The 12399-nt window shown below is 45.3% G+C and overlaps 2 protein-coding genes across 8 annotated transcripts in view; one reads left to right on the forward strand and one right to left on the reverse strand.

The window, feature by feature from the left end:
- Positions 1-2746, reverse strand: part of METAP2 (methionyl aminopeptidase 2) — a 35702-nt gene extending 32956 nt beyond the window's left edge. The window contains exons 1-2 of one of the 4 annotated variants that reach the window (XM_059681949.1): positions 2498-2746; positions 539-643 (exon numbers count right to left, since the gene is read on the reverse strand). In XM_059681949.1, coding sequence (XP_059537932.1) covers positions 539-643; positions 2498-2648 — 256 coding nt within the window. In that variant the 5' untranslated portion in view covers positions 2649-2746. Of the gene's footprint in view, positions 1-538; positions 647-2497 lie in introns of all 4 variants that reach the window. The other 3 variants (XM_059681947.1, XM_059681948.1, XM_059681946.1) reach the window with 3 other exon arrangements.
- A 194-nt stretch (positions 2747-2940) lies between these two features.
- The window catches only part of LOC132227162 (uncharacterized), a 46284-nt gene continuing 36825 nt past the window's right edge, over positions 2941-12399 (forward strand). For 3 of the 4 annotated variants that reach the window (XM_059681950.1, XM_059681952.1, XM_059681951.1), the window contains exon 1: positions 2941-3339. The gene's annotated coding sequence lies outside the window, so the exon portion shown is untranslated. Of the gene's footprint in view, positions 3340-4163; positions 5626-12399 lie in introns of those variants that run through there. The other variant, XR_009451140.1, reaches the window with a different exon arrangement.

Genomic DNA, 12399 nt, shown 5'->3' on the forward strand with positions numbered 1-12399 from the left:
AAGAGCCACACTCAAAGGGCCAAAGAGCCGCCTGTGGCTCAGAGCCGGGGTTTGCCGACCACTGGGTTAGAGCATAGTCTCATACACCGAAAGGTGGCAGATTCCATTTCCAGTCAGGGCACAGGTTGGGAGTTTGAGCCCTGATTGAAGACACGTGGGAGGCAACCAATCAATGTTTCACTTTTACATCACATTAATGTGTTTTTTTTGTCCGTCTCTCTCTCAAATTAATAAAAGCATGTCCTTGGGCAGGGGTCCTCAAACTTTTTAAACAGGGGGCCAGTTCACTGTCCCTCAGACCGTTGGAGGGCCGGACTATAGCTTAAAAAAAAACTATGAACAAATTCCTATGCACACTGCACATATCTTATTTTGAAGTAAAAAAAACAAAACGGGAACCAATACAATATTTGTATTTGCATGTGGCCCGCGGGCCATAGTTTGAGGACCCCTGTCCTTGGGTGAGGATTAAAAAAATGATTAAAGAACGTCATATTTTCTTGCTTTTATAACCACAAATACCAAATTAATCATTTACCTTCATCATCATCATCTCTTTCTTTCTCTTCCAATGCTTGTCTTTCCAATTGTCTTGCTACCTCATCCACTGAGGCTCCTGATTCTTTATCAGGTTCCTGTTGCCCTGCTAATCAAATATAATAGCATAAATCAAATCTAATAAAGATACTTTAACACTAGAATATGTTCTACAGATAGTGAAGAACACACAAGCCCTTTCCTGATAGGTGTTTAGGAAACAAAAACAAATATTATTGTGAACATTAACAGAATTTATTTAATGACAAAGAAAAGTCCCCCAAATCTAAGTAGTATTGTCCATTCAACAAAATACATTCTCTGTGATAGCAGCTAAAGGTTAAGCAAAAGTGTGAGTTGGTCCCTATACTTAAGTAGTTTTAACTTTTTAAAGTATTTAACAATTAAACTACAACAAATACTTTACTAACCAAACAGGTACTTAAGATAGGCAATGAATGCTGAAGACCTTAGTGAAGAAGAGGATTTCTGTGGGACACTGGGGGCCTTCAGGGATTCATGAAGAAAAAAAGTTGTCAAGCTGGGCTAGGTAAAATCAAAATAAATAGAAAAAGACATTCCATTACTAAAACAAAAAATTCTTGAACAGCTAAGCATAAGACCAGGCCCCTGCTCTGGCAGTGATTATAATCTAGCTAGAGGAGGAATATGCGTGTGCAGAAAGATAGTAATATGAGGTAGTACATAATAAAGTGACATTTTGGCCTTTGCAGAACATTCATATTGGGAATGTCCTGCTAAACATGAATTAGGGTCAGTCTGCTGAACGCACCTTAAAGACCAAACTGAAGAGCTTGGACTTCATCTGAAAGCCAGGAAGAGCCACTAACTAGCCTGTGTCCTGGGATTAACTTGTGTTCTGGGAGTGTCTCAGCACCTGCAACTCTCCCTCTTCAACTCCCATCTAATCAACGTTTCAGACAGATTAACCCTCTCCAACCTCTCTCAACTCCACGCTCATCACTTCTGGCCTCTCCAGTTTTCTTTCATTCTTTCTATGGCTTTCACAGGTAGAGATATTTTTTTCCTAAAAATGAAACAGGTGCAAATAATTTTTCCTAAAATGAAAGACCTAGTGCAACAAAAACACACTGACTTCTCAAAATAAAAATAACTCTTAATATAACCCAAGTGTTAAGTTTTTAGCTGTTTTCCTGCCTTACCAGTGGATTTGGAGAAGTTCGACTCTGAGCCACAGAATGGATCCTCTATCCTAGACCGCCTGCAATGCCATTATAATTCAGGCCTAAAAACCCTCACGCTTGATGATGCCGTGGGATTAGACGAGTGAAAATTCGCGCGCGCGCGCACACACACCCGCCCCCCACCCCCCCGCGCCCCACATTCTGCAATTACAACTCAGTGACATGAGCGCGTGGGCATACACACACCCCCAAAAGTGAAGCCCGCACCAAAAACCCCTCTGTAAACTGGGATGGCGGGGTGAGGCGCGGTCCAGGCGCTCGGACTTGGCCACTTCACCCGCACCGTCTGCGAAAGGGAGTACCGGGATGCTCCAGCAAAGCGGCGGCGGGCCGCGCGGTCAGAAGCAGGTTTTTCAGGACGCCAAACCGCGAGGAAGGTGGTGGGCAGGGCTGGGCGCGGTGCACGGCTTCACGTCCGCTGCACAGTCTGCGTGGGAGTCGAGTTCTGGCAACTCAGGGGCTCCCGGCCTACCGACCCCAGAGCGAGCTCCGCAAGGGAAGCTGAGCGACCCGATCCCGCTCTCCCTCCCGACGCTTCCACCAGCTCTCCAGGCCCACGGGAGGAGAAGCCGCCTCCCCGCGGGGCTGCGACTCTGTAGCCCGGCCTCGCCACGCGCTCAGTCCCGGGAAATCAGTCCACTCCAGGGTTCCGAGTCCCCGGTCCCTGACACCCACGCCGGGCCTGAGCCGAGTCGTTCGGGCCATCCCTGGGAAAAACATAAAACTCGCTTTACCTGTGGCAGCCCCTTTACTCTTTTTCTTCTTTCGTCTTTTTTTCTTGGCTGCCTCCTCCGCCGTAGAGGCAGCTCCCTCTTCCCTGTCGTCTGGATCCAGGTCGCCATTCAGGAGGCTCCCGGAGGACGCTGCCTCCTCCACGGCCGCCATGTTGCCCGAGAGAGCGCGAGGGAGTGAGAGCGAGCGGCGAGAGCCCGCTCCTTCTTCACCCACCTCCACCACCGACGCCGGAAGCCGCTCTGTACGGTGGGGCGCAGGGGATGCTGGGACGGTGGAGGACTGGAAGGCCTGGGGCGCTCGCGGAAGCGGGGCGGGCTCACCTCCGGCGCGGCGGCGGTGGTGTAGGAAACGTGGCGGAGGCGGGCCTGGCTGCGGTTGGCTGGTGCGGGGCCCGACACCCGCCTCCTCCCGTGCCTCAGGCGTTCATTCCCGGAGCGTGGGCAGGCGCCGTCCGCCAGAGAAAAAGGAGTCTCTATTGGAGCCGAAAAGTTTGATATTCGCGGTTTTATAAAGCGCCTTGAAAGCGAGAAGAGGGGCTGGGAGATGTGCTCACTTGTACACACGCCTTATGACTCAAAAGGACTGCGCTGTTATTCACAATTACGGCTCGCGGCGAGGCCGTCCAGGCACTAAGGAGACGGACCTGCCAAGGGAGAAAGAGATGAGGAGGCGCTTACTAGAGAGACGCCAAGGGAGGACCGCGTCTCTAGAAGGGAGTGGTCAACTGCGTTGAGTGCTACGAAAAGGTCAAGTAAAAGGACAGAAAAATGTCAGAGGGAAGCCGTTGGGGGCCTTAGCAAGAGCTGTTTAGGTGGACAGATGGAAGCCAGACTAAAGAGAGGTGAGGCACATGGGGAAATGGAGAATTTCCTGGTCCTTCGAGTTTCAACTTAAACGCCACTCCCTCGGGGAGCCCGTCCTCAGCGACCTAAGTCAGGCCCTGCCCTCGGAGCCCCTCACTGAGTTCCCAACCCTTTTCTCCGTGGCAACGTGTAATTAGTTCATTTGTGTGATTGTTTTATGTCTGTCTCCCCAGCTCCACCAAGACAGGAATCCTGCGTGTTTTACACTCACCGCCAATACCTGCCTCTAAATTAGAGGGTCGTAGGAGCCGAGTAGTTACCCGTTGTATAAATGGGTACTTGTGAAGTGCCAACTACTCTGCCTTCATTATCTCATTTAATCCACGTCTGAGTTGAGGAAATTAGAGAGCTTTGGTAATTTGTACCAGGTCATACAGCAAGTTAATACAATTAGAATCCAAACCCAGGCCATCAGGCACCCAAAGTTTAAGAATTCTATATGCTGCCTTCCCAATTGAAATTTCAAACCTGTTCCGTCAATATTTATTGATAGTAGACCAGAAGTAATTTTTTGTTGGTGAAAGATGCAAGAATGAATAAGATAAAAATCTGTACCCTGAAGAAAGTTTAGCATCCAATGAAACAAATATGTAAAGAAATAGTAAAATAGCCCAGCTGGTGTGTGGTTGAGCATCGACCTATGAACCAGGAGGTCAGGGTTCAATCCCCAGTCAGGGCATACGCCCGGGATGTTTCTATCATATTCTCCCTCTCCCTTCCTGTCTGAAATCAATAAAAATATATACATTTTAAAAGAAATAAGATGCTAATACTTTCCTTATTTATTATTTTCTGTTTTAAGTTCGTCTATCACAAAGCTGATGAATTTTTAAAGGGTCTAAAAGATCTTCAAACTGAGGGCAAGATGTAGCTGGTCAACCTCAGGAGGAGTCAAAGCTCACCTTTGTTGAAGTGCAAAGCTACTCCCAGAAGCTCTTAACATCCTTATAAGTAAAATCTGCTACATTAAAAAAAAAAAAAAAAAAAAAAAAGCCTACAAGCTTTGTTGGAAACACCTACAAGCTTTGTTGTGAATCTTCTCAGGTCCTCGCTAAGTTATGGGAACCCTTGGGTCATGGTTACTACCTGTGTTTTCCCGGGAAACACAGGATCCCAGAGGACAAAACCAGTAAATTTGATAGATGAATTTTGACACAGGCGTGCTTAAGGTATAAGTTGATCTACAGAATTATCAATGTCAAAGTAAAGTTTGTTCAGTGACAAAAATAAGATGCAAAACTGCCGTAATAAAAACATTGTTTCTTTGCTGCAAAGGGATTGCACTGTACTTCTATCCCTTTCCTGAAAAGAGGCAAGGAAACAAAACTTTAAGGTAGTAGTAAAAAACAATACATATCTTAAAAGCTTGATAATGAATATTTGCTGGAAGATTGTTTTCCAGGACACGGAAGAGTTTGAGGTAACTAAGTTAACTGTACTTAAAATAGTAGTACATGACGTTCCTATTTTCATCATTTGGTTTTCTCTGCAAGAGAAAATTGAATGAGGTAGAAGAGTAAGAAATGTTGAAAACCTAAATAAGAATCTAAGAAAACCTGTAATAAATGCACCTATCTCAATACCAGTAGCTGCTAGCTAATTACATGAAGTCATTTTGTCTCAGGTGGCTACCTAGATAATCTGAAAAAAAAAAACACAAGTTTTTTCCCCTCTTAGAGAGATACTTGTCCTATTATAAAATTAATGTATTATTATACAACACATTTATTATTTTGTCCAAAAATGTGTTTTTGCTGAGAAAATTTTGATTCCAAAATGGACAACATAATTACCCCTAGCCTTATTTTCTTTGAAATCTTTGCTATTGGTATGGCTTTGGACAAGTCAATCTCTCCAAATTTTAGTTTACTCATTTGTAAAATTAGAATAATGATAGTACCACATCATAGGATATGGAAATTAAATTTCAAAATGGAGAAAAAGCACTTAAGATAGTACAATGTCTGACACAATAGTGATGTGTTAGCTAATATTATTGTTAGTAAGTCATATTCTTAAAAATTTTCCATTTGTGTAGATTATATGATGGTCTAAATAATTTAAGGCACACATATATTATGTGACATTTGGCAATGGGTTAACAAGAAATATGGTTTTAAAAATTGGGAAAGCGTGATTGCTTGACATTAAGGATTTTTTTCATATCTTTATGGTTTAAAAATTCTATACATGTAACTTTTAAAATGTATAAATTGTATGATATACAGGGGTGAGCAGGTTATGATTATTTCAATAGCTTTATTAACTCTCACGTACTTACAGCTAAAAACCTACTTTTGCCAACACCTGTGTGTGTGTGTGTATGTATATATATGTGTGTGTGTGTGTGTGTGTGTGTGTGTGTGTGTGTGTAGATATATATATATATAACCTAAATACAGTCATATTGGGGGCTTAGGGCTTCAACACATGAATTTGGGAGGGGACACAATTCAGACTATAACAGACATTGCCAAATATCCTCTTGGAGAAAGGGGCAGGGAACTGCTTCTGGTTGAGGCATGAAAAAAATGTGCAATGCTTAGGAGAAGTTCTTGCTGAGGAAAAAGTAAATTATGACCAAATTATAAGTGGCCTTCTATGTTACTGTAAAGAGTATGGCTTTTATTGTAAGGCTTTGAGGTGATATGTGACAAAGGATATTTAAATTTTAATATTTAAGAAAATGCCTAAAATAGAAGACAACAGATATATCAATAGCAGGTCAATACCATGCATACTGTGTATCCATTAAAAGATAGTAAAATGATATGCATGTAGATTATGTGGATAAATTTAAATGTTTACATAATACAAACAGGTTTTCAAGCTAGGGAAAATTAGTCATTTTTGCTTTGTGAAAGATGACTCTAATGGCAGCCTAGATTCTAGAACAGTGGTTCCCCTCCAGAAAATTGTTTCACTTATAAAGCCAAGTATATTTAAAGAACTTTTTTCTGCTTTGAGAATTTGGTACTTTCTGTTTTTTGAAGTTGAGCAGTACTTTAAAATTATTATGAGGAAATGACAGTGAGAGTAGATGATGGGTCTTTTGTGCCCTGACCACCCCGCACCCCCCCAGTATGTCATTTCTCAAAACCTTTTTGAAAACTTTCCTCAATAGTGAAAGCCCAAGCCTGATGTCATTTATTCTAAAGAAAGAATTAGAAATGGCAGAGCCTGGTAGTAGGGCAGACTCTCTAAGATGTTATTGTTGAAAAATATTGATAAGAATTTAGGCGAAGTCTCTTAGGGTGCTAGAGAGGAGAGATTGGGTTGCAGAAATATAGAATTAAGAATACTTACTGGGCCATTTAGTGTGGAGAAGGAGGAGTTCACAATGACACCCAGGTTTCTGGCCTGGGTTCCTGGGTGGATAGTGGTACCACTTTGTGAGATAGGGAATAGAAAAGGAGGAGTAGGTTTTGGAGGAGGTGGAGGGAGAGATAAGCTTTGGGCATTTTAACTTTGAGATGCCTGCAGAGCATCCAGGCAAAGATATCCAGTAGTCAGAAACATGGATCTGGAGATTGTGAATTATTATGGCTTGCTTGGGTGTGGTAGAAGGCTGTGAATGAGGTATCTCAGGGAGAAGAGACAAGGACCAGAAACAGAACACAATCCAGAAGGACATTAATGTTTTAGGTATTTTTTTATGTGGTTTTATGTTTGTTTGTTTGTTTGTTTTGTTTTATTGTGGAGGTTTTTTCCTATAAGAAGCAAGGGTGGGAAATTCTGTTAAGAAAATTACAAAGTAATGATAAACCAAGAAGGAGAAAATGCTTTAGAGAATAAGCACATGGAAGTGAGAGAAAATGTTTTACAAAACAAAAGTTGGTTCAGCTATATCAGCTGTTGAAGAAAGCAAATAGTATGAAGTCTCAAACTAGACCATTGATTTTATTTATTTTTTCTTCTTTCTTTATGGATTAAGGTATTACATATGTGTTCTGATCCCCCCATTGCTCCACCCCGACCCCACTCATACCCTCACCGCCCTGTTGTCTGTGTCCATTGGTTAGGCTTATATTCCTGCATACAAGTCCTTTGGTTGATCTCTCCCTTACCCCTACCCTCACCTACCTTCCCTCCGAGGTTTGACGACGGTCTGATTGATGCTTCTCTTTCTCTGGATCTGATTTTGTTCGTCAGTTTATGTTGTTCATTATATTCCACAAATGAGTGAGATCATGTGATATTTATCTTTCTCTGACTGGCTTGTTTTGCTTAGCATAATTCTCTCCAGTTCCATCCATGCTGTTGCAAATGGTAAGAATTCCTTCTTTTTTACTGCAGCGTAGTTTTCCATTGTGTAGATGTACCACAGTTTTCTAATCCACTCATCTGCTGATGGGCACTTAGGCTGTTTCTAAATCTTAGCTATGGTGAATTGTACTGCTATGAACATAGGGGTGCATATATCCTTTCCAATTGGTGTTTATAGTTTCTTGGGATATATTCCTAGAAGTGGGAACACAGGGTCAAATGGGAGTTCCATTTTTAGTTTTTTGAGGAAACTCCATACTGTTGTCCACAGTGGCTGCACCAGTCTGCATTCCCACCAGCAGTGAAGGACGGTTCCTTTTTCTCCACATCCTCTCCAGCACTTGTTATTTGTTGATTTTTTTAAAAAATATATTTTATTGATTTTTTACAGAGAAGAAGGGAGAGGGATAGAGAGTTAGAAACATCGATGAGAGAGATCGATCAGCTGCCTCCTGCACGCCCCCCACTGGGGATGTGCCCGCAACCAGGGTACATGCCCTTGACCAGAATCGAACCCTGGACCCTTGAGTCCGCAGGCCGACGCTCTATCCACTGAGCCAAACCGGTTTGGCCATTTGATGATTTTTTGATGATAGCCATTCTGACAGGTGTGAGATGGTACCACATTGTTGTTTTGATTTGCATCTCTCAGATGATTAGTGACTTTGAGCATGTTTTCATATGTCTCTTTGGCCTTCCTGATGTCATCTTCTGAAAAGTATCTATATAGGTCCATTGTTTATCTTCCTTTTGTTAAGTTGTATGAGTTAGACCATTGATTTTAGCCATTAGGATCCCTGTGGTGACTTTAGGGAGAACAGTTTTGTTAGAGAGCGCCAAAAAAAGATTCTCATAAGAAATTGGGTTGCACTATTCTGGACATCAGCTGGAGGATCAAAGGATCCTTTATCTCAAACCCATTTCATCAGTGACTCTTGAAAGACTCGCCCTTTTTGTTCTTCTGGAGAGCACCTTTCTTGAAATTAAATGTGATGCTGTCCTGTGATTCTTTCCCTGTTTTAGTTCTGTCCAAAGATATCCTAAGTTACCTTTCATCTTACAATATTTTATTATTTTCTTTTATAACTGGATAATAGTTAGGTAGTAATAGAACTTCTTTTTCTTCCCCATAATCTCTATGTAGCATCCATGTATTTAGGCTAGATTTTAAGAAAGACATATATAGTTCCAAGTAATATGCCTGTGGCCAAGTTGTCAGGAGTATCATTACCCACATGGAGATTTCAAGTGTTTATTGGCCAGAGCTACATAGAAATCAATATCAAGGGTTCACAAAAGAAAGATGAGCTACATACTACAAGACAAATGACAGTACTATTCATAATCTCTCTCTTCCCATCTCTTCTGATAATGGTCCCCACTACTGATTAATGAGAGTTATGTTGGTGTTGAAGACAGAGCTGAACTAGGAATAGATTGTGAGTGAGGTTGTATATGGAAAAGGGTTAAAGAGACGTTCTCAAACTTTTGGTCTCAGGACCCTTTTACACTTGGAAAATTATAGAGGAGTCCACAGATGTTTTTGTTTATATGGTGCCATAGACTGAATATTCATGTCTCCCCAAAATTCATGTGTTGAAACCTAATCCCCAATGAGATGGAGGGAGGGGGCCATTAGTAAGTGAGTACATAATTAGGGCAGAGGTCTCATGAATGAGATTAGTACTCTTATAAAAGAAACCCCAGAGGGCTTCCTTGGTCCCTTGCACCATGTGAGAACAGTGAGAAGACAGATGTATATGAATAGGAAGCTGGACTTCACCAGACACTGAATCAGATAACTTGATAATGTCCCACAGTCACTGAGGCTTGTTTTTTTCTCCCTTGGCTTCAGTTTAATGGGTTCCATTGATTTGCCTTCAACTTCACTTATTTTATTTTGTAACTAGAGGCCTGGTGCACAAAAATTTGTGCACTCGGTGTGGGAGGAGGGGTCCCTCAGCCTGGCCTGTGCCCTCTAGCAGTCTGGGATCCCTCAGGGGATGACCACCTGCTGGCTTAGGCACGCTCCCCGGGGGATTGGGCCTAAGATGGCAATCAGACATCCCTCTGGCAGCCCAGCAGCCCTCGGGGGATGTCCACTTGCCAGCAGGGAGCAGGCCTAAACTGCAGTCGGACATCCTTAGCACTGCTGAGGAGGCAGGAGAGGCTCCCACCACCACCGCTGTACTGGGAGCCATCAGCCTGGCTTGTGGCTGAGCAGAGCTCCTCCCATGTGAGAGCGCCCTGACCACCAGAGGGCAGCTCCTGCATTGAGCGTCTGCCCCCTGGTGGTCAGTGTGTGTCATTGTGACCAGTCATTCCCAGTCCTTCTACTGTTAGGGTCAGTTTGCATATTACCCTTTCACTGTATAGGATAGAGGCCTGGTGCAAGGGTGGGGGCTGCCTGGTTTGCCCTGAAGGGTGTCCCGGATCAGGGTGGGGGTCCCGCTTGGGTGCCTGGCCAGCCTGGATGAGGGGATGATGGCTGTTTGCAGCTGGTCACACCCCCTTCAGGGTGGAGGTCCCCACTGGGGTGCCTGGCCAGTCTGGGCAAGGGGCTGAGGGCTATTTTCAGGCTGGCAACCTCTCCTATTTTTCTTTCTTTCTTTCTTTCTCTTTTATTCTGGGATGTATTTACCTTCTAGAGCTGTCACTGGAGCTGAGAGCCAGCTCCAGCTCTGAGGCCCGGCTCCAGCTCTGAGGCTGTGGCTGGCTGAAAGCAGGTATCTGGGTTTGTTTAGCTTCAATAATTGAAACCTTGTTGCCATCACTGCCACTCTAAGCTCTGAGGCCAAAGCTGGCCAAAAGCAGGTATCTGGAGCTTGTTTAGCTTCTATAATTGCAAAATTGTTTCTTAGAGTGCAGCTGAGAGGCCGGCAGCGGCAGGCGGGGAACGTTGGCTTCCTCCATCACTGGAGCAAGCAAGCCTCCTGTTTGCTTCAGCTGCCTGGCTGCCGGTCGCCATCTTGGTTGGCAGTTAATTTGTGTATCGCCCTGATTAGCCAATGGGAAGGGTAACGAAGTTACGGTTAATTACCATGTTTGTCTATTATTAGATAGGATGTTTAATTCCTGTTAAACCAGCCAGTTAATTTTTCATTTCAAATCCTTTTTTTTCAGTTCTAGAATTTTCATTTGTTTCTTTTTTTTTTTAATTAAATCTTTATTGTTCAGATAATTACAGTTGTTCCTCTTTTTTTCCCCCATAGCTCCCCTCCACCTGGTTCCCACCCCACCCTCTGCCCTGACCACCCCCCCCCCCTACTGTCCTCATCCATAGGTGTACGATTTTTGTTCAGGCTCTTCCCGCATTCTCCCCCCCCCCACCCCCCCGAGAATAGTCAGTCCACTGACCCAAGGAGGAAACCCGAGAGGGGAAAGGCTGGGAGGCATGAATTGCCAGCACTTCAGCCACTTGAAAACAGCTCCACTTGTAATGTGAGGCGGTTGTATGTTCAGCTGAGAAGTGAGGGGGCTGAACTCCACTGTCGCTGGGCTCCTGTCAGTCCGAGGCCCAAGCGTCCACCATGACAAGGAAAGAACAGAGCAAGGGGCCCGGAGGAAGGGAGGACCATGGAAGAAAACTGTGTCTAGGCTTTCCCCAGCCCTCTCCTTCTTTCTGCTGCCTACAAGAGCCCCAGGCCCAGCCACAGTTCTGTCTCCACCTTTTAGTCCCCTATTCTCCAACCGCAGAGGAAAGAAATAAGGACGGAGTCTGTGCTGCCTTCAGAAAGTATCTATATACCTGATCGGCCAGTTGCCTTCCACAGAGGGAGGCCAGACCAGCATAGGCCCGCTCCTCACAGGGACATCAGTAGGACATCCTGTGAGGGCACCCAGACTGTTAGAGGGGGCAGGTTGGGCTGAGTGATGCCCCCGAGTGCACAAATTTTTGTGCACCAGGCCTCTAGTTTATACTAATAAAAGAGTAATATGCTAATTAGACTTGAAGACCTTCTGGATGTCCTTCCGGACAAAGCCTGGGGCTTGGCCAGTCTGCAAACTACCCCCAAACGGCCTTCAAACCCTCACCCAGGCTGGCTATTGCCCCCAGCGGGGACCCTCACCCCAATGGGGGTGTGGCCAGCTGAAAACAGCCCTCAGCCCCTAGCCCAGGCCAGCCATGCCTTGCTGGGACCGTCACCCTGAAGGGGGCATGGCCAGCCTGCAAAAGGCCCTCAGCCCTTCACCCAGGCTGGCCCCACCCCTCAGCAGGGATCCTCACCCCAGTGTGGGTGTGATCAGCCTGCAAACTGCCCCAGCCCCTCACCCAGGCCTACCCCACCCCCTAAGGGGACCCCACCCCTGATCTGGGACCCCCTTCAGGACAGACCAGCCAGCCTCCACCCGTGCACCAGGCCTCCATCTATACTAATAAAAGAGTAATATGCTAATTAGACCAGGAGACCTTCCAGAGATCTTCTGGACATCCTTCCAGACAAAGCCATGGTGGCGGGGCTGAGGCAGAGGCAGTTAGGGGTGATCAGGCCAGCAGGGGAGGGCAGTTGTTGGTGAGAAGGGGAGGGCAGTTGGGGACAAGCAGACTGGCAGGGGGTGCAGTTGTGGGTGAGCAGGCCAGCGGGAGGTGGGGGGCAGTTGGGGGCAATTAGGCCGACGGGGGGGGGGGGGGCAATTGGGTGCAATCAGCCTGGCAGGGGCAGGCAGTTAGGGGTGGTCAGGCCAGAAGGGGGTGGCAGTTGAGGTTGATCAGGCCGGCAGGCAGAGTGGTTAGGAGTGGTCAGGCAGGCAGGCAGGTGAGTGGTTAGGAG

This window comes from Myotis daubentonii, chromosome 2 (genome assembly GCF_963259705.1).
Source record: "Myotis daubentonii chromosome 2, mMyoDau2.1, whole genome shotgun sequence".
NCBI classification, from domain to species: domain Eukaryota; kingdom Metazoa; phylum Chordata; class Mammalia; order Chiroptera; family Vespertilionidae; genus Myotis; species Myotis daubentonii.